This window comes from Danio aesculapii, chromosome 11 (assembly GCF_903798145.1).
Source record: "Danio aesculapii chromosome 11, fDanAes4.1, whole genome shotgun sequence".
Taxonomy (NCBI): domain Eukaryota; kingdom Metazoa; phylum Chordata; class Actinopteri; order Cypriniformes; family Danionidae; genus Danio; species Danio aesculapii.
This window is the reverse complement of record NC_079445.1, coordinates 15,613,043-15,637,291: the sequence shown is the minus strand read 5'-3', so window position 1 is coordinate 15,637,291 and position 24,249 is coordinate 15,613,043. Positions and strand designations below refer to the sequence as shown.

At 36.3% G+C, this 24,249-nt stretch overlaps 1 protein-coding gene across 1 annotated transcript in view; it reads left to right on the top strand.

Moving 5' to 3' along the window:
- The window catches only part of LOC130237808 (dynein heavy chain domain-containing protein 1), a 66,328-nt gene that overhangs the window by 34,022 nt on the left and 8,057 nt on the right, over positions 1-24,249 (top strand). Inside the window, 10 exon segments of the mRNA XM_056468833.1 lie at positions 2,331-2,762; positions 4,708-5,122; positions 7,352-7,447; positions 7,547-7,714; positions 12,849-13,027; positions 13,113-14,123; positions 16,429-16,600; positions 16,676-16,789; positions 22,077-22,275; positions 22,371-22,462. Coding sequence (XP_056324808.1) covers positions 2,331-2,762; positions 4,708-5,122; positions 7,352-7,447; positions 7,547-7,714; positions 12,849-13,027; positions 13,113-14,123; positions 16,429-16,600; positions 16,676-16,789; positions 22,077-22,275; positions 22,371-22,462 — 2,878 coding nt within the window.

Genomic DNA, 24,249 nt, shown 5'->3' with positions numbered 1-24,249 from the left:
TTCTATGAAGCCTGCATTTCTAATCTTTTATAAGGGTGTTCTTGTATTACAATATATTAAAACGCATGCAGGGCAATGCAGTGGCGCAGTAGGTAGTGCTGTCGCCTCAGAGCAAGTTGGTCGCTGGTTCGAGCCTCAGCTGGGTCAGTTGGCGTGTCTGTGTGGAGTTTGCATGTTCTCCCTGCATTCGTGTGGGTTTTCTCCCTGTGCTCTGGTTTCCCCCACAGTCCAAAGACATGTGGTACAGGTGAATTGGGAAGACTAAATTGTCCGTAGTGTATAAGTGTGAATTAGTGTGTATGGATGTTTCCCAGAGATGGGTTGCGACTGGAAGGGCATCTGCTGCGTAAAACATGTGCTGGATAAGTTGGCAGTTCATTCTGCTGTGGTGATCCCGGATTAATAAAGGGACTAAGCCAAAAAGAAAATGAATGAATGAAGAAAATGCATGCATCATGTGGCTAAGGTAAGTTCAATTATCCAGAAATGGTTTTACAGGTTAATTTCCAAATTCAGTTAAATTCAATTCACCTGTACCACATGTCTTTGGACTTGGGGAACCGGAGGAAACCCAGGCGAACATGGGGAGAACATACCACAAAGTGTTCAGTTTAAAAAATATATTTTAACAAATTTAATATCTTCCTTGGCGGTTAATTCCACTTTGGCGAATGAGAACTGATAGCTAAGGGACTGAGCCGAAGGAAAATGAATGAATGAATGAATAGTAGATTCCTTAATCACTTTTCCACTCTGGAAAACCATTCTCTATGCTGAACCGTTCCATTCCGTGCTGAACTGGGCCAGACAGCACAGATATGGTTTCATTTTCCACTATGTTGCTGTATCTGAGCTCTTTGGAACTTTATACAAAAAACGCATCAGTAGTTGTCTTGGTGACACAATAATTTAAACAGTGCCAAGATGGACGATGATTCTGCATTTCTGATTTTTGGACATATTTTCACATATTCACTTTGTTAAATAAAAGAAAAACTTACACAACTGCTGACGCAAAAAAATAAAAACAAACAGAGCCAGCTGTGGTAGCTTGGCAACAGAGCTGTGACGTCAACACATTTACTGTAGGCTGCGTCCGAAACCGACTTCTACTCAGTAGGTACTGCATTGAAATTAAACGTACTACTTGGCCGTTAGAAAAGCACGTTCTATACGGTATGAATGTGAGCAGTATAAATGGAATTCGGTCGTACTACATCCGTCATTTTGTCATGGTCATGTGACCTACTCACGTCAGTTGCGTCGCTTCACTTCCATTCATGAATTTTCTCAACGAGCATCATGGTGCAGTGTGCATGGGGTGCATGGGATCTCGCCGGAAGTAGTAGGTCATCCGGGTACTTCTCGCATACTGATTTTCAAATTCTATGAATTTAGACATACTACTCGGCTCGCATACTGGTTTTAGTGTACTATATAGTATGGAAGTATGCGGTTTCGGATGCAGCCAGAATCTGTTGGTACTGTCCAGCTCAAATGTCTAACAGTGTCCAGCATTCCAGGCTGAGAACAGTTTGTAATAGTGACGCGCCATTTCAGGCTCAGTGGAGAAACAGCCGTAACCGTACCTGTTTGGCACGATAGTGGAAAAGCGGCTCTTGTAAATGACAATATTTTCAACTGAAGTGGTAGAGGGATTTATTTTAGCTAGAAGGAGCGAGCTGTCTTTATGCCACCAGAGAAACCTAGTTGCTCCTGAGTTGTGTTGCGGATGAAATATAGATTAAATTATGATGGCAGACAGAGATGTGTTTAGAGTTGTATTTTGTGTAGTTTTAAACTATATGAAAACTCAGGCAGGACTTAATCTGCACTTTTGTATAAACAGGAGTTTTTTTTTTTTTAAGTTTAATAACATTCTTTCATTTCAGAAAAATCACAGTAAGAACTGAAGGTTATAGCACGATGTATAAACGTGCATTAAACACTTGTACTCAGCAGTATTTACATGTGTTTGTTGCCTCATTACAAATATACACATGTTTTGGTGCCTCATTATAAACATACATAGCAAATTTCACAATATATACATGAATCTAAAGATTTAAAGATACCTTATGCCTCTTCAGGGTGACATTGAATGAATTTATAATTTGTATATCCCGCATTTTTCATTCTCATTAGTCGTGAACACTCTTTATCAGATGATACTACACATTAAAAGGTCATTTTAAAGAGATTCTGCATGTATTAAGCAGACTCTTAGAAAGCATTATGCATTTTGGATCCATCGAAAGTGTTGCAAATTTTTTTTGTTTGATCATTGTTTTTGACATTTTGCATAAGCTTTTCTTCTTGTGCACCCCCAGGAACTCGAATTTTTCGACTGCTCTAAATTAACCAATGAGACGATTCAAAAGTTGGGTCACATCATAAAGGCACCTAGTTTTCAGCCAGACTCTGTGCGAGATATGAGTCGGGCTTGTGAGTCTTTGTGTTGCTGGGTGAGAGCGGTATACCAGTATGCTTGCATACAGCGCCACATAGCACCTCAAAAGGCTAAAAAGCAAGATTTGGACAATCTTATGGCTGAGAGTCGAGCAAGGCTGAGTGTGTTGAGGCTGCAGATGGAGTCGGAGAGAGAAAGACTAGATGAACTGGAGAGACAGCAGGAGCTCAACAGACAAGACATGAAGTTGCTGAAGGCCCAGCTCAGTACCGCTGAGGCTCAAGAGAGGGAGTCATGTGATGCTCTTAAACTGGTTGAACATCACATTAAAGACTGGATATCAGAAGAAAAGGTGGGTGAAGTTTTTGCTGTACATTTTAACTGAATTATTCAAGCAATTTGCATATTGTTTACATTTACAGGTATTCATTTATCATTATTCACTTTTATACAAAAGCGACTCACAAATGAGAATAAAACAAGCACTATAAATCACCAGAGAGCAGCAATATCTGGTCTATAAGGCTCTTCTTGGTCTGGGGCCTGCTCCCTTTTTTAAAGGTCAAAAAGCCACTATGCCCTTCGTTCAAGGGACATTGATCATTTAACTGTTTCTCGGGTTCGGACTGAAATAGGCAAGCGAGCCTTTAGTCATGCCGCCCCCTCATCCTGGAATGTTCAATCTGAACTGAAAATGTCTAAACTCATTGCGATTGAATTATTTTGTTCTATCAAATACTATAAACAACAAGAATCCATTTCTCAGTCCATGTGTTTTAACATAATGCAATTTTGTATGGCTGAGAATAAAGACCACACTGTTTTATTATATTATGTATATATTTATTTATTTATTTATTGTGTTGCAGTTCTCTTGGCCAGGTCACCGTTGTAAATGAGATCTCGATCTCAATGTTTTTGTTTCTTTAAACCTGGTTAAATAAAGAAACATAAATGATATATTTACTATGACAAGTCTAATTAACTTTAGTAGTTAGTTTGTTTTTTTGTTTGTTTTTTAAACACACACACACACACACACACACACACGCACACACACACACACACACGCACACACACACACACACACATACAGATGAAGTCAGAATTATTAGCCCCCTTTTGAATTTTTTTCGTTTTTAAATATTTCCCAAATGATGTTTAACAGATTCAGGAATTTTTCACAGTATTTCCGATAATATTTTTTGTTTTGTGGAAAGCCTTATTTGTTTTATTTCTGCTAGATTAAAAGTAGCTTTTAATTTTTTAAAAACTATTTTAAGGTCAAAGTTACTAGCCCTATCTATTTTTTCGATAGTCTACAGAACAAACCATCATTCTACAAAAACTTGCCTTATTACTCTAACCTGCCAAGTTAACCTAATTAACCTAGTTAAGCCTTTAAATGTCACTTTAAGCTGCATAGAAGTGTTATGAGAAATATCTAGTCAAATATTATGTACTGTCATTGTAACGATGAAGTGACACTGAGAACAAAGGTGCGGATTCAAATGCAGAGTCTTTATTCAGACAGAGAGTGGTCATTAAACAGGCAGAAGGTCAACAGGCAGGCAGCAGGCAATGTACACAAACAAACAAGGCGAAGGTCAAAACACATGGCAAAACAAAGCAAGGAAAACGCGTCGTAATGTTTCCCAAACAGATCAACAAAACTCAGCAACAGTGAGTGTTTTGGTGTTGTTTAAATAGTCCATGTAATCAGTCCGTGAGCAGCTGTGTGAGTGATTGCAATCAATGGTGACTTGGAGCAGGAGTGTGTGTGTGTGTTGCATGACTGGATTTGTAGTCCATTATGAGGCAGGATTGTAGTTCTTTAGTGAACTGTGTGTTTACCAGCACAGATGATGATCTGCACAGGCTGGATCGCTGGTGATTGTAATAGTCGTCATGTCAAAGATAAAATAAATCAGTTATAACGAATGAGTTAGTAAAACTATTATGTTTAGAAATGTGTTGAAAAAAATCTTCTCTCTGTTAAACAGAAATTGGGAAAAAGATAAACAGAGGGCGAATAATTCAGGGTGGCTAATCATTCTGACTTCAACTGTATATACATATGCATGCAGAGAGAAAAGAGTGTGTCTCCTACAGGTGGTTTATCAAACCCACTCAGTGGCGCGAACTACATTCAGAATTGCGCAATATTTTCCAGAAATATGAAATGTTGATAAAAAAGTGTCTGGGGCATGTGGTAAGGGAAAAAGTGTTCTCTTTCCTACTGGTGGTTAGGTAGTGTTCAAATTAATCTTGTCAACACATTATTTGATATTTTACAGGAAGCAACATTGGCTAATCAAAGCATTCCAGGTGATGCCCTCATTTTGGCAGCTGCTGTTACTTACCTGGGTCCATTTGGCCCTGATGTTCGACAAGAGCTGCTCCTGAAGTGGCACAAACTTTGTCTGACTGGGGAAATTAATATGACACTGGAGGACCCTCGTGCTACACTTTTGGATGATGTTCTTTTTGAAACCTGTGATCACTATGTGGCCATTCCCATCAGTAAGACATTTCAAATGGCTTTAAATCAAATAATTGGACTAAATCTGCATCACATACATGGGGATTCCTCCGATCTGGTCCGAAGTGTTCTGCTCTGGGGGAACAGAGATACTCGAACACAACGTTGCCTTTTATTGGCAAGTTGTCATGAATATGAGGAACCCAACTCTCAGACATTGTTTTCTCCTGGTTAGTATTACAATTTGTTTTAACTCTGATATAAAAATGCGAAATTTTAACTCTTTTTCAAATATTTTCCCAGTGATTTTTAGCAGAGCAAGGGCATTTTCACAGTATTTCCTGTAATAGTTTCCCTTCTGGGAATTTCTTTTAGTTTGAAAGGGGGAAAAAGGCAGTTTTTTCATTCATTTTTTTTTTTTTCGGCTTAGTCCCTTTATTATTCCGTGGTCACTCCAGCAGAATGGACCGCCAACTTATCCAGCACATGTTTTACACAGCGGATGCCCTTCCAGCTGCAACCCATCTCTGGGAAACATCCATACACACTCATTCACACTCATATACTACAGACAATTTAGCCTACCCAATTCACCTGTACCGCATGTCTTTGGACTGTGGGGGAAACTGGAGCACCCGGAGGAAACCCACGCAAATGCAGGGAGAACATGCAAACTCCACACAGAAACGGCAACTGACTCAGCCGAGGCTTGAACCAGCAACCTTCTTGCTGTGATGCTGTGCACTGCGTCGCCCTAAGGCAGTTTTTACATTTTCTTAAACTTTTTAAAAAAAAATTCTTAAAAACATTAGGGTCAGTATTATTGTAACATTCGGTTCTAAGATCGGGGCTGAGGATCAAATTTCAGAGAATAGTAGTGATGTGACGTTGTGCACAGAGGCTTTGAAGTATGTATCCAAAAAATTATACATCTTGCAGTGTACTGGAGCTTGTTTCTTTTTGCCATAATCACGTGATCAGTGACGTTCGAAGCTTCATTTTCGTTTATACCCAGGTGACTGCTTCGAATTTTGATTCAAAGCTTTAAACACCCTCTTGGGTTAGTAAAGTGTATAGCAAGAGATTAGGCGTTGTTTACATACATTTCTGCTGTTTCAAAACACTGCACCGGTCCCACACACCAGTAATTAAACAAAAATACAATAGTAATTTATAATAAAAAGCTTTTGAACAGTACTAAAGTGTATAAGTGTATTATTTACAACTTTTTTTAAAGAAGGCCACTGCATATTGTAGTATAGTGTGTAACGGAGGCCAGCTGCCGAGCGCAGATCAAAAGGCCTCTCTCCCATATAGTCTCCTTAGAGCATTTACCTCCCATGCAGGAATCGCTGGTTCGATCCCCGTTTTGAATGAGTGATTGGGTGTAGGACTGGTTGAATACAATAAACATAAATACTTTTGAATACCTTGGATTTTACTACAGTCACTGGTGCTGTAATGTAACATACCTTATATGTAATAAACTACAGTAATTGACTAATTTGTTTATATTACTAATGTTCTACATTAATTGGTTTGTAAGTTGTAAACGTTTGACATTTTTACAACAAAGTGTTTTCCCACACTTTAACCAGCAGAGGTTCTCATTGAGCTCTGATTCGGAAATCTTCGAGTAACAAACCTTTTTCCGATACACTTGAGTCAAACGGTTCACGGGTTTAGAAAGCTTCATTTCACAATCACCAGAGATTAGTCAGGCAGGCAAGGGTTAATTACAGGAGCAAACAGAATCATAAAGGGCAATCCAAAAGAGTAGTCAAAAGCAGGCAAGAGATTGGTGCAGGCAGCTGACAGAAAAAAACTAAATGGGTGAGGGTTTGGAAACACGACATGGTAAAACAAGGCAAGGGCAACACTTTGTAATGTTTACAGATGAACAAGACTCACTTAGCACTGTGTGTGTGTGTGCAAGTGTGGTGTACAAATAGTCTAGGATATCAGTCCATGATGGGTTACCAGCTGGATTATCATCTGAAAATGAGGAACTGGTGTGTGCGAGGTGCATGCTGGGAGTTGTAGTTTGTTAATCATGGCAGAATTGTAGTTCTCCAGCGATCTGTAGCCACTAGATTGCTAGTGATCATAACAATTATTAGCTTCCATAAGATTTTTTATTGTCTACAGAACAAACCACTGTTGTCCAATAACTTGCCTAATTAACCTAATTTAAGTTACCTAAGCTAGTTAAGCCTTTAACTTGCGCTTTAGTGTCTTGCAAGTAATGAAAAAGCATGATTTACTGTTATCATGGCAAATACAAAATACACTAGTTATTAGAAATAGGTTATTAAAGCTATTATGCTTAAAATGTGTTGAAAAAATCTCCATTAAACAGCACTTGGTAAATATTTTAAATGAATGATCATTTTGTCTTCAAAATTCTGTTAATTATGACTTCAACTCTATATGTAAGCTAAGAATTTTTTTCTTTTTAGGTAAGTCTAAAAGTCATGCAGAGGCTAAATATGGACTTTCACTTTCTGCTGATGATCCAGAGTTACTTGATAAACTGAATCATGGAGCGAAAGAAGGTCAGTCTTTTGCAAAGTCTTCCTAACTTTGATCTTCCGATTCATTTTTAAATCTGCTCTGTGAATGATTGAAGTGCAACTTGCTTCCATCTGCTGCAGGTCTAAGAGTATTGGTGAAGCATATTGAACGAGCAATATCAAATCTGCAAGTCCTTCAGGCATTTGTAACACCAGTAACCTGTTGTAATAGCCACACAGTTCAGTCTGCTCATCCTGACTTTCACCTTGTTATGAGCACTTCCCTTCCAATCCGAACTCTGATACAGGGTAAGTGATTGTGGATATTACATCATGACTTTTTTGTATGATCATTTTCTAAAATTCCCTTTCATTTTAGATAATTCTGATGAGCAACATATTTAGTTCAATACAATAAAAAATTACTGTAGTTCAAAAACAGTAGCTTTTTAATTCTAATAAGACCAACATAGGCTCATTCTGAAAATGTAGCCCTATATACATTTCTGGAGATTGCGAATTATGTAGCCAGAAGTACATATGACTGCATTTCGTATTTAAAATGAACGCTACGGGGTGGTATGATGCCGTTCCTTTTCACGCTCACCAGCTGTCCGCTTACCTCCGTATGAACGACTTTCCTGTATGAACGGCTTTCCCGTTTGTCCAGTAGCTCACTATGCAGATAATAATAACGCTTTAAATCAAGGGAGGGTTTTATTTTATGAAAAATGGATGGAAGTAGCGATTTTTAAAGTAAGGGATATTTTAAATGAATTTAAAGAAGAATTTTTAACAGAACAGTATATTATAGACCCAATGAAAGAAGCAAAGGAAGAGTACAATGAAAGTTCATTCATTCATTCATTTTCCGGGGCTGGGTCGCAGGGGCAGCAGTCTTAGGAGAGAACCCCAGACTTCCCTCTTCCCAGACACTTCCTCCAGCTCCTCCAGGGGGATCCCGAGGCATTCCCAGGCCAGCCGAGAGCCATAGTCCCTCCAGCGTGTTTTGGGTCTTCCTCGAGGCCTCCTCCCAGTGAGGAGATGACCAAAAAGATCCAAAACAGATGCCCGAGCTACCTCAGCTGACTTCTCTCAATGTGAGGGAGCAGCGTGTCTACTCCGAGCTCGTCCCAGGTGACAGAGCTCCTCACCCTATCCATAAGGGTGCATCCTGCCACCCTGCGAAGAAAACTCATTTCGGCCGCTTGTATCCGAGATCTTGTCCTTTTGGTCATGACCCAAATCTCATGACCATAGGTGAGAGTAGCAATGTAGATTGACTGTTAAATCGAAAGCTTTGCCTTTCGGCTCAGCTCCTGTACCACAACGCACCGGTACATCGACCACATTACTGCTGCCGCTGCACCAAACTGCCTGTCAATCTCACGTTCCATCCATCTCTCTCTCGTGATTTTCCTCAAACTTGGGGACGGCAAACCACCTTTTCCGGTGGAGCACCATGACGTCGGACTTGGAGGTGTTGATTGTCATCCCAGCCGCGTCACACTCGGCAGCAAACCGGCCCAGTGCATGCTGAAGGTCCATGTTCAGTAAAGCAACAGAACAACATCATCTGTGAATAACAGAGATTAAATCGTGTGGTCCCCGAACCGGACCCCCTCCAGCCCAAGGCTATGCCTTGAAATTCTGTCCATAAAAATTATGAACAGAATTGGTGACAAGGGGCAGCCCTGCCGCAGTCCAACATGCACTGGAAAAAAGTTTGACTTATTGCTGGCAATGCGAACCAAACTCCTACTCTGTTCATACAGGGACGAGACGGCAATTAACAGAGCGCCTCTGACACCATACACCCAGAGCACCCTCCACAGAATGACAGTGAAAAAATTTGAAATAATCAAACAAGCAATTCCAACAAAATGGATAAAACGACTAGAGAATATTGAGAAGAAAGAGAAACAAAAGAGATGTATGTTAAAACAGGAGAGAAAATGTATGATTTTAAAGGTGATGAATATTAATTGTTTTTTTAGATACAATGTTTTTAACGAACCAACAGTGAATAAATATTGAATGGAGAAATTTTTAAATGTTCTGAAAAATGGAGAAATATGAGAGGGAAATATGTGGAAGCAAAAGTGGATTTTTAGACACAATTATAAGACAGCTAAAAATTAATCAAAAGCTTAATTGGAGACTGGAATGAAAATGAAATAGAATGGAACTGAGTGGTGACGCTTGAATGGGAAAATAAAAATGAAAAAAAATATATTTTAAACCTTTGTATAATGTTAATAAAGAATGCAATGTTGGAAAGAAGAATAGTGGCAAAAAAGAAAAAATTGTGACGGATGTGTGCAAATTTTTAGATTGAAGATGGAAGGATACCTAGAAAAATGTTATATGTATTTTAAAAATGAGAACATGATGGAGGAATTTTAACACCAATAGCATGCCAAATATTAAAAGAAATATACTGGAAAGTTTTAAATCTTGTTATTTTATCTTGTTTGCTGTTTTTAATTGTATTGTAATTCATTTTACTGTTTAAAATGTATGTGAAACTAAAATAAACTTAATATATAAAATTTAAAAGAAAAAAAAAAGGAGGAGGAGTTGACAGCGACAATGGTGTTCCAGTCCTGCAAAGAATGGTTCCAGAAAGTGGGTACGACAAAAAAAGAAGCCAAAACAGAACCCTCCTCCATTCCTAAACCCAACCAATAGTGTTTTCAAAAGGGTCTGTTGATCGGTCAGTCAGTCAGTCAGTCAGTTGACTTCAACCTATGGTAAAATTATTCAAGAACAACAGGCGCAATTGGCACTCACAAGAGTTTATTCATTCTGTATATAGCAAATTTCCATAATCTAGTTATAATAAAACAGTCGCAGACACAGTTGCTATTTTATTGGAATATACAAAATTAAGATTTTAATAAAAACCTTTATTTATAGACACACATATATTTAAAATACCCTAAGACTGACCTCTGTACAACACCATTAGAAACGGGCAAAAAAAAATAAATAAATGCAACCCTCTGCAAACAATGAGTTCATTATAAAAAGTAGTTGGCAAACCATGACATAAACTTTATCTGAGAAACCAGGAGAGCAGCTTTTCTTTAAAAGCATGTCATGATCAACCCTGTCAAAAACCTTCAATAAATTACGAAAGAGAGCTGACAGGGTTCCTACTCTTAGCCAAATGTCAAATTCCTTGACTTTTCCCTGACTTTCATTGACTAAAGAGCTGAATTTCCATGACTTATAATGAATGGAAAAACAAGGTGCTCTTGTGCTAAGCATATTATTAAAATACATAGTTTGAGCTTGAATATGAATTTTAATTTGCTGAATAGCCATCATGAGAGCAACAATGGATAATTTAACTCAGATTTTTAATAGAAAAAAAGGAACAAGAGCACACAATCTTTGAAGTAGTCATTTTGCATGTAGCCAAAGGTCTTGAAATGTACGTTTTCTCTAGCATGTTCATTAGTTTTTTACAAACGTTTTGCCACAAATTTCAGAACTCTCAAGTGTTCAACTCTGCATCTTGTGTTCATTTCTTTAAAGAAGACCTGCATTTGCAGGATCATTGGTTTACATAATCTTTTTATCATACAAATACTACAGGAACACAACTTTAGATCACCGGCACACAAGATACACATTGTTTCAATAAACAAATTATTAACAATCATTAAATATTGTTGTTTAAAAATATGATACAGGTTTTATTATGGTTTATACATGAGTGTAGAGGGAGCAGGACAGACAGTGGAATCACTAAACTAAAGTTTTATTCATTCAATCATAATGTGAGTTTACAAATAAAAAACAGATTACAGTTTTTTTTACAATTGTTTTGCTACAAATTTCAGACCTCTGGTGTGAATTTTCAAAACTCTAGACACAAAATTCACAACCATTGCCAAAATTGTGCATTTTTGCAAAACTCAAATGACAGCAGTTACCACAAAAGATGACCCAACTGGACTACATTATCTACAGATTTATTTATTTATATATTTATGGTTTCTTTGTTCCATGTACCACTTTTACAGACAATGTATTCATACTTGACATTACTGTACTGTATGTAAGAAAGCCCAATCACAGCAGACCAATGTCAGGCCTAGATTCACATTGACAAAATGTTCTTTTCAAGATTTTTGAGTAATGAAAACACCACTGTGATGTAGAGGAGAACCTGTGACCAAATCCACAAGACCAGGCTGATGGAAGCACAGATCCCAAAATAGAAATCTGATATATAGAAATATATGCAAATTACACATGTGACATATGAATTTTACATACATAAAATATGTCACACATGTCAAAATATTGCCATTTTTTTCAACTATTAGATTTACAAATATGTACAAATATGTCACGTAAATATATGATCTGTTATGTTATATATTTTACCCCCACACATATATTACCTATAATTTGTGTACGTGTCCATATGGCTATATATATATATATATATATATATATATATATATATATATATATATATATATATATATATATATATATATATATATATATGATATGGTTGAAAAAAAAAGTAAACAGTGATTTTTGCACTATTTTGACAAATTAATGACTATTATGACATTTTATGTACAGTATGTGCAATCCAATTGTAATTTGCATATGTTGCCATATATCATGCCATATATCAGCTTTCTATATAGGGACGTTCAGTGAGAAAACAATTACAGTAAACCTACATTTACAAGAATAAAACTTTAGTTCAGTGATTCCACTTTCTGTCCTGCTCCCTCTACACTTATGTATAAACCATAATGAAACCTGTATCATATATTTTAAACAACAATATTTAATGATTGTTAATGATTGTTTATTGAAACGATGTGTATGTTGAGTGCCGGTGATCTAAAAACTAACTAACTGTGTTATATTGAACATGTGATTTTAGTTCAATAAACAAAGTATCTTTGACTTATGTATATTGTATCCAAGCATTTGAAAAAAGAGTTAAGTGTTTTGCAAAAATGCACAGTTTTATCAATGGTTGTGAATTTTGTGTCTAGAGTTTTGAAAATTGACACCAGGGTTCTGAAATTTACAGCAAAATAATTGTAAAAAACTAAGTGACTGCCTGTTGACAAGCAGGAAAGGAATAAAATGGTGTGAAACAATGTATAAAAATCATGATGCGGTATACTAAATTTCATTTTTTAAGTGACAACTACAATTTTAAACTCCCTGATATTTCCTGACTTGGTCAAAAAAGTTCAATTTCCTAATTTTCAATGTCTGGGCCCACATGCTGTAATATCTTAAATAAATATTAACTTTTATAGCTACAGTATGAAATATACACAGTATATTTTTCCACTCACACTTTTTGGCCACAGCCCAGTTTGAAAACCCCTGCTGCAAGCAGTATACTGTTTCATAGGTTTTTAAAACTTTTTTTCTCCACATTTTCTGCTAGAAGTTCATCCTTCATTTCTCGAGGAGGTTCAGATGATTGATCTTTCTCCATGCACATCTGAAGTTCGGGACCTGATTCTGACAGAACTGATGCAGACTGAATGTTCAGCACTGTGGACTCTACATCATCGAATACAAACAAAAAAACAGACACTTCAGCATAAACTTTCTGAAAACAAGGTCGGATGGTCAAAAAGTTCTTTTTTTTTGTAATGTTAAGCTTTATAAGCATAGGTCCTAATGTTTATTTTTATGATGATTGCAGTTTTCCTTGATGGAGTATGTCACACAAGCCTCTACACCACTTCTCCAGGACCCTCAGTTTCTTCCACAGGTCTATATGTGTCAGAATGTCTCTCTCGGACTTGAAACAGAAATCAAGGCACTATCTCAACAGATAGATCAGCATAAACCCCTGATGACTGATTTTTATCAAATAGCAGAGCTCACTACATCCCTTTACAATGCCCTGCAGGACGTGGCCCAGCTTTCCCCCTGTTATCTTTTCACTCTTCATGGTTTCCTGCTCACTTTGCGGTCAGCTTTAGCCCTGGAGAGCCCAGACGGGAGGTCTCATATGGAGACGGAGCCCAGAGCAGGCAAATCTGAGATTACCTACAGGATTGTCTCTCGTATCTTTTCTCAGTATAAACCCTGCTTGTTCCAGACCCATTCCGCTTTATTCAGATTATTGGTATCTTTTGCCATTATTGAGCACAATGAGGGCTGCCCTGAGGTAGAACGAGTTATTTTCCTCAGAGGATTAAGCAACTGGCAGTCTTCAGAGCGTTTTTTATCAGCGTCAACACAGTCTATCCCCGAGCTGCCAAGCTGGATTCAAACACAATCTCCAGATGATGTTTATCTATTAGAGAAGATTGCACCCTTCAGGGGTCTTGTGTCCTCTCTTGTGAATTCATCCAAACTGTGGCAGAAATACCTGCGCTTTCCTTCCTCCACGGTGATTGGTCCAGTGCCTTGTCGATCTCACTCTCATTTGTCCACACTACAGCGGGCCATTCTCTGGAAGACTTTGTGTCCTCATTGGCTAGCAGCTGTGGAAGAAGACCTTATGGCCTGTGCGAATGGACATATGCCTCAATCATATACTGGAGACCCCTCAGTGACCTCTGTGGAAATCATCTCCAACCTACTGTCTAAAAATGAAGGTCCTGTAATTGTGTGTTTACCAGATATAACCAGAGAAGCAGCAGTAAGCATCCACCCTCTCCCCATGATTAAACAAATTGCTCAGCGCCAAGTGGACAACAAAAGGGTAAGTTATTTGAGATCACATTTGGGGGTATAAATGGGATGACTTGTAACTATACAATTTGTTATTTTTTTTTCCAAAATATATTTATTGGGTCTTGTTTGAACTACAGAACAAAATATATAAAACAATCTAATTAAAATAAATAAAAATAAAATGTGAAAAGACAAATGGTTAAAAATGTGAAAATAAAAATGTAAATAAACTACATAAATTCAAATAATAACAGTACATAATTAAAAATAAATAAATAATAACAATGTTCAGTGCATTTTTGTATCTTGCATTTCAACAAATTTGTTAATTGTTGCTGAAATGTACGACATCTGAACAATACAAGAAGACACCAACAAGGGTTTGAGAGCTCAAACATCAAAAAATGTTGTATGGTCCACCTGGTTCAAAAAGTGTTGAAGTCTGTGTGGGATTCCTCTAGGTGGTCCAGTTTCCCTCAAATTAAAAGACCTGGGTAAATTGGATGAACTAAATTGGCCATAGTGTGTGAATAAAGAATGCATGGATATTGCCAAAAATTGATGGTTGAACTTGCGGTCGGTTTGCGGCTGGAAGGGCATCCGCTGAATAACTGGCAGTTCATTACACTGTGGCAACCCCTGATAAAGTAGGGAATAAGCCAAAAGATAGTGAGTGAATGTGTGAGTGAAATTTCGGACAATTGTACAATTGTGAATTTACTTAATAGGATTTTGATCTCTGGTTCATAAACTTTAGATGTAGAAAAGTTAAACAAAGTTACTTTTTTGGCATTTAAACAGTTTGAAATGAATTTTTGTATGGTTTGGATAAATAATAATATTATTCAATTCATTCATTTTCTTTTCTGCTTAGTCCCTTTATTAATCCGGAGTCGCCACAGCTGAATGAACCGCCAACTTATCCAGCACATGTTTTATGCAGTGGATGCCCTTCCAGTTGCAACCCATCTCTGGGAAACATCCATACACACTCATTCTCACATATACACTACAGACAATTTAGCCTATCCAATTCACCTGTACCACATGTCTTTGGACTGTGGGGGAAACCAGAGCACTCAGAGGAAACCCAACGGGAACACAGGGAGAACATGCAAACTCCACACAGAAATGCCAACTGACCCAGCTGAGGCTCGAACCAGCGACCTTTTTGCTGTGAGGCGATCGTGCTACCTACTGCACCACTTACTCAATTCATTAATACTTATAGATTATTTTACAACTTTTTTGGGGGCCAATATTATAAGCCTCCTTAAGATTATTGTTTTTTGGCTACAGAACAAAGCACTGTTTTCCAATAACTAGCCTAATTAACCTAATTAATCAAGTTAGGCAATGGTACTTTAAGCTGAATACTAAATCTTGCAAAATAATTAGTAAAATATGTACTATTATCATGGCAAGGACAAAATAAATAACTTTCTTAAGAAATGATAAGAAATGAATTATTAAACTATTTACAGGAGCGCTAATCATTTTGACTGTATTGTCAATAAAATCCACATAGTGAAACTGTAAAGCTACATTTTCAACATCAAAAGTTATCAGAGCAGAGATAAACTTCCCAGTATGCAATTCTGAAAGCACAAATAAAACGAAAATACTAGTGAATCACAAAATGAAATCTTATAAATAATGGCTTATATATTAATGTCTTACAGTGTATAAATTGAGAAATGTTAAAGAGCTGGAGAACTAAAATGCTTACTAAAACTAAAATAAAATGAGCTAACATAATAAAACTACATACAAACCTAAAAATCACTGACGCTGAAAATATAGGAATAAAAGCTTGTTCAAAGAAGAATAAATGCTACAATAAGATATAAATAATATCAATTAGTAAAAAAATAAGCATCATGGTGTGGCTGGTATAGTGTAATAAGTTAGGCTCATGGAAACTATAAAAATATTGCTCATTCTATTCCTTCAAAAAGCCACCATTGTGCCCTTGAGCAAGACACTTACTCCTATAGGTTACTTGAGTGTATATAAGGTCATGGCACTGCTCTTTGGATGTCATGGAAACACATTTCACTGGCTTGGTCATGTGGAAATAAATAAAATCTAATTGTAAAAGTCAGAGCTTTGGACTAGTGGTTAACACATACTCAGTCCAACTTGTGACATTTTCCCTCCTCTCCTCATTATTTCCTGACCTTTCTCCTTCCATATCTGTAAAAGTGGTATAAATGTCTAATGTAAAAAGCAAGTTTTCTTTAAAGAAGTTATCATGAACACTATGATTTCATGGGTGAAAATATATATGTTTATCTTTAAATTATGTATCTGCCTGTCATTATTGTCAACAGGTGAGTGTTATTTCTTTCGGGTCCGGCTGTCATGGAGATGCTGTTCTCTCTGCACTGGACAGCGCTGTCCAAAACGGCCACTGGTTAGTGCTGAACAACTGTCATCTGCTGGACTGTTGGGATGTCAGAGTTGAGAACAAGTTAACACAAGTAGTGTCCTTCACTACAAAAGGTGACTCTAATAACCATACACACTACACCTACGAGAGTTCATTATTTCATTCTAAAGCACCTGAGTGTTTGACAGATTTGGAGACAGATGGTGGGCCTCTTCTAAACGCTGGGAATGCAGGACAATTTGTGCATCCCCAGTTTAGATTGTGGCTCATAACCAAAGCTGACAGACCTCGCTCAGTACCAGGTAGGCAGTGCTTTGCTCATTACACATAATGATCGGTTGCTTGGTTGTTTGGTAATTATACAATTTTAATTCCAAAAATATTTATAGTATAAAAGTAAAATTATTTGTTTAAATATGGGATGAGCAGTGGTCTATGGAAGCCCGTTCCCGCCACTCAATAAAAAAAAATTAATTGAAAAAAAATAATAATAATAATAATTAAGTCAGAATTCTGAGTTATAAAGTCAGAATTCCGAGTTATAAAGTCAGAATTGCGAGTTATAAAGTCAGAATTCTGAGTTATAAAGTCAGAATTCCGAGTTATAAAGTCAGAATTGCGAGTTATAAAGTTAGAATTCTGAGTTATAAAGTCAGAATTCCGAGTTATAAAGTCAGAATTCTGAGTTATCAAGTCAGAATTCCGAGTTATAAAGTCAGAATTGCGAGTTATAAAGTCAGAATTCTGAGTTATAAAGTCAGAATTCTGAGTTATTAAGTCAGAATTCCGAGTTATAAAGTCAGAATTGCGAGTTATTAAGTCAGAATTCCGAGTTTTAAAGGAGTTTCCTGTTATGGCGATTGGCCATAAATGAAGTGTTAAAGACTCTTTCTTTAGGTTCTCTGCTTCTGATGTGGTATGGATTCGCAGCCCAGTTTACCAATAAAGGCCAGGAATACACAGTATTTGGTTGACACTTTTACTGAACTGAAATATAAACTAATATAACCCTTTTAGATTTAGCCCTTTATAATGTCTATGTACGATATGTCTGTAGCTCCCAAGTATACACCATACGAGGGCACTCTTGCAACATGAAACAAAGAACAGCTGCGATAAATCATTTAATTGTTACGCATATAATAGATAAATAGTAATGAAATCCTAATTTTAGACATTTGGAGGAACCACACAACCTATAGCTAGTTTCAGGCGCTCTGTTTAATGCTTTATAATTGCTATTTAGACCAAATGGTAATAATTAAAAAAAAAAACAAATCCATACGAATAAATAGACAGCCTAGTTCAACTATATATTTCCTTTTAGAAAGCGTGATAAACATTAAAAAGTCAGATATAGGCTTTATGTTGTGATTATGAGCTAATGTGCATGCGTCTTTAAAACTCCATTTATGGCCAGTCGGCATAACAGCAAACTCATTTGTAACTCGGAATTCTGACTTAATAACTCGCAATTCTGACTTTATAACTCGCAATTCTGACTTTATAACTCAGAATTCTGACTTTATAACTCGGAATTCTGACTTTATAACTCAGAATTCTGACTTTATAACTCAAATTCTGACTTTATAACTCAGAATTCTGACTTTATAACTCAGAATTCTGACTTTATAACTCGCAATTCTGACTTTATAACTCAGAATTCTGACTTTATAACTCGCAATTCTGACTTTAACTCAGAATTCTGACTTTATAACTCGCAATTCTGACTTTATAACTCGCAATTCTGACTTTATAACTCAGAATTCTGACTTTATAACTCAGAATTCTGACTTTATAACTCGCAATTCTGACTTTATAACTCAGAATTCTGACTTTATAACTCGCAATTCTGACTTTAACTCAGAATTCTGACTTTATAACTCGCAATTCTGACTTTATAACTCGCAATTCTGACTTTAAAACTCAGAATTCTGACTTTATAACTCGGAATTCTGACTTTATAACTCAGAATTCTGACTTTATAACTCAGAATTCTGACTTTATAACTCGGAATTCTGACTTTATAACTCAGAATTCTGACTTTATAACTCAGAATTCTGACTTTATAACTCGCAATTCTGACTTTATAACTCAGAATTCTGACTTTATAACTCGCAATTCTGACTTTATAACTCGCAATTCTGACTTTATAACTCAGAATTCTGACTTTATAACTCGGAATTCTGACTTTATAACTCGCAATTCTGACTTTATAACTCAGAATTCTGACTTTATAACTCAGAATTCTGACTTTATAACTCGCAATTCTGACTTTATATCTCGCAATTCTGACTTTATAACTCAGAATTCTGACTTAATTTTTTTTATAAGTTTTTTTTCAAAGTGTTTTTTTTTTCTTTTTTTTTTTCAATTATTTTTTTTGATTCAGTGGCGGGAACGGGCTTCCATAGTGGTCAGTGTTGCCAGATAAAGCTGATGTTTTCCACCCAAAAGCTGTCCAATACCCGCCAAAACGCACAAAAAATGCCCATAATATTAGATTAATATTTTATTTAATTTTAATTGATTTAAATCAGAAAATAGCCTAGTTACTTTAATTGTCTGATTTTTTTAACCTTACAGCAACCAACACCAACAGTCAAAGAAACACAATAGTAAAATTTATTGTTCACTTATTGTTCTGTAGATGACACTACCTTTTCGCCTATATATTGTAGATTCATTTTTTTAAAGATGATATTTAAATAGTTTATAAATTCTTTGCATTAAATATCCTGTGAAATTAACATAAAGTATTTTAGATGTTAGTTTCAATCTGTTTTAAGGATATCAATTAGCAAGTGTGCTCCAATGTGTCTCTAGTAAACCTGGTGAGCCTAAAAATAAAAATAATTCATTTGGCAACTCACAAAAAAATTGCTTGTTTGACACAGAAGCAGGACACAGGAGTTCCAGCTTCCACAGCAGCTCCATGGATTCCTAGTATGAATTCAAATAGATGCATAATGGCTAGTATGAATTCAAGTAGATGCATCCCATTTAGCATTCTTTTGAACACATTGAGGTGCTGCTTTGTCAATCAGGCAACCCTTCTATTTTTGTTCTTGCTGTCAATTGCGGTAAAAATGATCGCTAAAAGTTTTATGATAAACCGCTGTGAGTTAAGTTGCAGTCGCTGCGTGAGGCATGTGCACGGGAATGAGAGTCAGATTTGTCCGGGAGTCCGATTTTGATACAGCTTTCCTTAACCTGCTTGCGGGTGGGCTAACGCAGTTTGCGCTATGGATTGGTCACTACTAACTGAATGGAGTAAAAGCACACTGTTACGTTTTTGTTAAAAAAATTTTACATAAAATTGATGTTTCAAAACTTTTTCAAAACCAAATTTTGTCAACTCGCTTAAGCCATTATTTACCTGCACAATCAAGCTCAAAACCACCCAACTGGGTGGGAAACCAGACAAATTTGGCAACACTGGCAGTGGTGCAAATACACAAATTACTATAATTGAGTAGTTTTCTCAGGAATTGTCTTTATTAATAGTTTTAAAAATGTGTATTTGTGTACATTACACACAATTGTGTACATTTTATTGTTGTATCTGTGCTATTTCATACAGCTAGTATGTTTATTTTTTTTGTCTATGGTAATCACCATCCAGTCATACCATGCATAGAAAATGACATCAGACAAACTGACCTCAAGGCATGGATGCCTTATAAGTGTAGCAAACCTTATAAATATTGCAAAAAAGTCAATAAATCATTAGACATTTCTCTATTTTAATATAAATGTCTAATGACAGAGAGACTGTTTAGACTGCATGGGCTCTATTTTAATGATCTAAAGCGCATGGCGCAAAAGCATTAAGGGCATGTCCAAATAAACTTTAGCTATTTTAAGGACAGAAAAATACGCTCTGTGCCCTGGCGCATGGTCTAGCAGGGTTGTACTTATTCTCTTAATGAGTTATGGGTGTGTTTTGAGCATGACGTGCATTAAACCAATCAGAGTCTCATCTCCCATTCCCTTTAAGAGTCAGTTGCGTAAGACAATCTGCAGCGCGAGGATAAAGAGTGAGCCTCCTCCATTCAGCCTCTTTACTTTCTTCTTACTTTTACTCTTTACTCCTTTACTTGCGTGGATAAGGAAATGTATGCAATGTATGTGTTGTATGCACTCCACTGAAGACATCCATTAGCCTACATATATAACTTCCTTTAATTTGTTTCAAAATTATTTCTAAATTCAGTTCTAATTTCCAGCAAATGAATAGATGAACAATGATAATGAAGTGTAGTCAAAAAACTGAGTTATAGCCAAACCCACATCCTCTTCTTATACCCTATATCAGTGGTGGGCAAACTTTTTAGACCCGAGGGCCACATCAAGTTTTGCAAACCAAGTGAAGGGCCACATGTCAATTCCTTCAAAAAATAACTTTTATTTATAGTGGCAGTATGCATAGAACATGTAATATTGGACATGTCACATTAACACAAAACTGATTTTTTTATAGTTATTATTGAGTCAAATTCACAAGTCAAATGAATTTGCACTGCTATTTATATTTACTTATCAGTCCTCATAAAACAATAAAATAATGTAATTATTTTTACAGTGGAGAATAGAAAAGATATTGTCTGATAGAAAAAATCTCATATTAACACATTAAAAATAATTTTTAAAGTTTACTATTTAGTCAAATTTACAATAATCTAGTTTGCACTGCTTTTAGAATATACAGATCATTCACCATACAGCTTGATAAAACCACTTCTATGACAAAATTAACACATTTAATCATCACAGCCAGATTTTTTGAATTTTAAGTAACACAGATTTTGCTCTTCTTGTAAACACGTTAACCTGCTCTCTGTCAGCTTATTATAGGTGGATATAATGTGTTCTCATGAGAAATTAATCTTATATTTTAAAATGGTAGTCCATGAATAACAAATTATTTAACTTTCTCTTAGAAACACCCTTAAAAGAAAATTGCACTCATGTAAGTTACTTTTTTAAAAAATTCACAGGTTATATGTAGTCTCACTACTCTTAAGTACTTTTAGAATGGCTACTTTTTATTTGTACTTTTAGTATTTAGAACAGATACTTTTACTCCACTAGCACTACATATTTTGCAAGTAATAGTCCTGTTACCTGAGGTTAATTTTTCAGTACTCTGTCCATCTGTTATGATTAAGACATAGCAACAGAGGTGAATATGTTGACATAATTTTTGTAATGTTTATATATTCAGTTTGTGTAATAGCATCTTTACAGATGTAAAATGGTAAAATAGCTTTAGTTAAAGTTATCAACAACTGAAATTGCTCAACTAGTAATGTGCAATACCTTTGCTATTTATTCATCTTTGATAACTTTTGAACTTTTAAATTCCATTGTATTTTAATGGTAGCTGTAGTTAATAAAAATTAAGAAATAATCTTTATTGTAGAGTGTTGCCAACAAATCTTAAACCAAAGTCTATATTGAATGATCTAAATGGACAAGTCTAAATGTAGGAGTAAGTAAATGAATTGATTTCACACACAGTCTAGGGTCAGAACTATACACATGCTCTCTGATAATAATATGTGCATAACCTTTCATCTGATTTAGTTTCTGTTAGGATTAGAGCCCTGCACTTGGTGTGCGATTCCTCCTGGGACCTGAAGGATGAACTGTGGTCCTCAATAAAGCAGACAATCCCCATGTTCTCTCCTGAAGCCTCTGTGCACATTCAGTGTGCCATCCTGCATTCTGTCCTGCTGCACAGACAAACGTTCAAACACACGGGCCAAGCACAGCTCTACTTTTGGTGGGGATTTGAGCACATTTCAGTGCACAATCATTTATTTATTACATTTTGATCTGTAATATGTAATCTGTAACTAGTCTATGTTCTATTTATAGGACTCAGGAAGATTTACTTGCTCTGATTGACACATATCACCGCATAGCCAAACACTGCAGTAATGCCTCTAGAGCATTGGAATACATAGCAGGTACTGCTGGAATTTTTTAAAGGGGTCTTGAACTGCTTTTTTATTTAGTTTGTTTCTCTGAGATCTGCTTATAATGTTATATTTATAATTAATAGACGATTTTCTGACCTGTTTTAACTCTGTTATTGGAGCACATTATGTGAATAGGTGTGGCAGATTGTAGACTCAAAAGTAAAGGCCCACTGGTATGATTGGCACATTAAATTCTTTTTCGAAAGTTATACTAGCCCAAATCCTTCAAAGATGGATTCTGACATATTAAGTCAAGTTTTATAAACAAATTTCTAGAGGATCACATGCTATGACTGATCGTGGCTGCTCTCTTATCAACAATCATCGACAAACCAATCGGATGAATCCAAGCCCACAATAAATAGCCCATTTTGTCTTACTTTCCCTATCTTCGTTTTTTGAAGAATCCCCTCGTCCATACCATCTCCCCCTTTTCCTTCTTTACCAGGGGGAGCTTTTGAGACCTACCTGATCTTGGACCCCTTTTTATGCTAAATGACCAGATGGAAGCCCTGGGCTCAACTATCTTCGAGCTTAGGGTTCTCTCCCAGGACAGCATGCCAAACATGCAATTAGTATCAAGCAATAGCTAAGTGTGAACTCTTGAAATGATCTGTAATAACAGACAAGTTACTAGTGAACAAATAATAAAAACATTTACTTAACCTTGGGTGGTGCCACATGACTGTCAGATCTAATATAGTCGGTACAATATAGTCTTACATTTAATCTTTTTTAAAATGCAGCATTGAACTGTTCTCACTTAGTAAATAAATCAACTGTAAATTGAAGTTCTTACTCATGCTGCTTGAAACTTCATTAACACAAAGTTCATTAAACTTTTGAAGCAAGGCAATGCGAGCGTTTTTCCTCAGCTTGGCACTGCTTAATGTCTTATTGATTTCGAGTTTTGTTGTTGTTGTTTGGCTTCTGTTATTTAGGTGGTGTTCTCTCTATTTTTGTCCTACCCTCTCAGATTTTCTTACTTGCCATTTAAAAAGTAGGTTACGCATTTTGATGACGAAATATGCTACCTACCAGACTGTGCTACTTGTATAAATTTTTAAGAGGAGTGGTGAGATATGAGGTTGTAATATTGCCCTAACCTACAATAATCCCTAAACAAAACTTAAAAATCATTCCAATACAGTGTTGGTAGCATAACAACCCAGGCTCATTCTGATTACGTACCCCTATATACATTTATGGAGAGCGCCAAATACAGTACATCCCAAGATGTCCATACAGAGGTAAGCGGTCAGCTGGTAAGTGCAAAAAGGAATGGCGTCACACCACCCCGTAGTGTTCGTTTAAGACAAATGAGAATGTCGTAGCATAATCTGATTGGTAGGATAAAATGTCAGGACACCGGAGCTAAACAGACAGTGATGTACTGTAGATACAAGCGTTGATCTCCATCTGTAGAGGCCATGTTTAGCCACAATATTGTGTAATAAAGTGGTTCATTTCACAACCTGTTGTTTTGGTAGATTGGCTTCAATGCAAGCTGTGGCTGAGAAATCTCAAATGCACTGCATTTTAAGAAAATACATGCATATACTGTAGATAAACACTATTTAATATTATTATTATTAAATTATATTGGAAAAAAATGAAAAGTATTATTATCTGTATTAATATTGATGATGCTGGCCTTGAATTTTCTTGGTATGTGTAACTCCAATGTCTCTGCCCACCAGACACAAAAAGCTGGATTTATACTTTCGCCTGGCACCGCATTGCACACTTCCGCTGACTGCGCGCAAACCTCACGA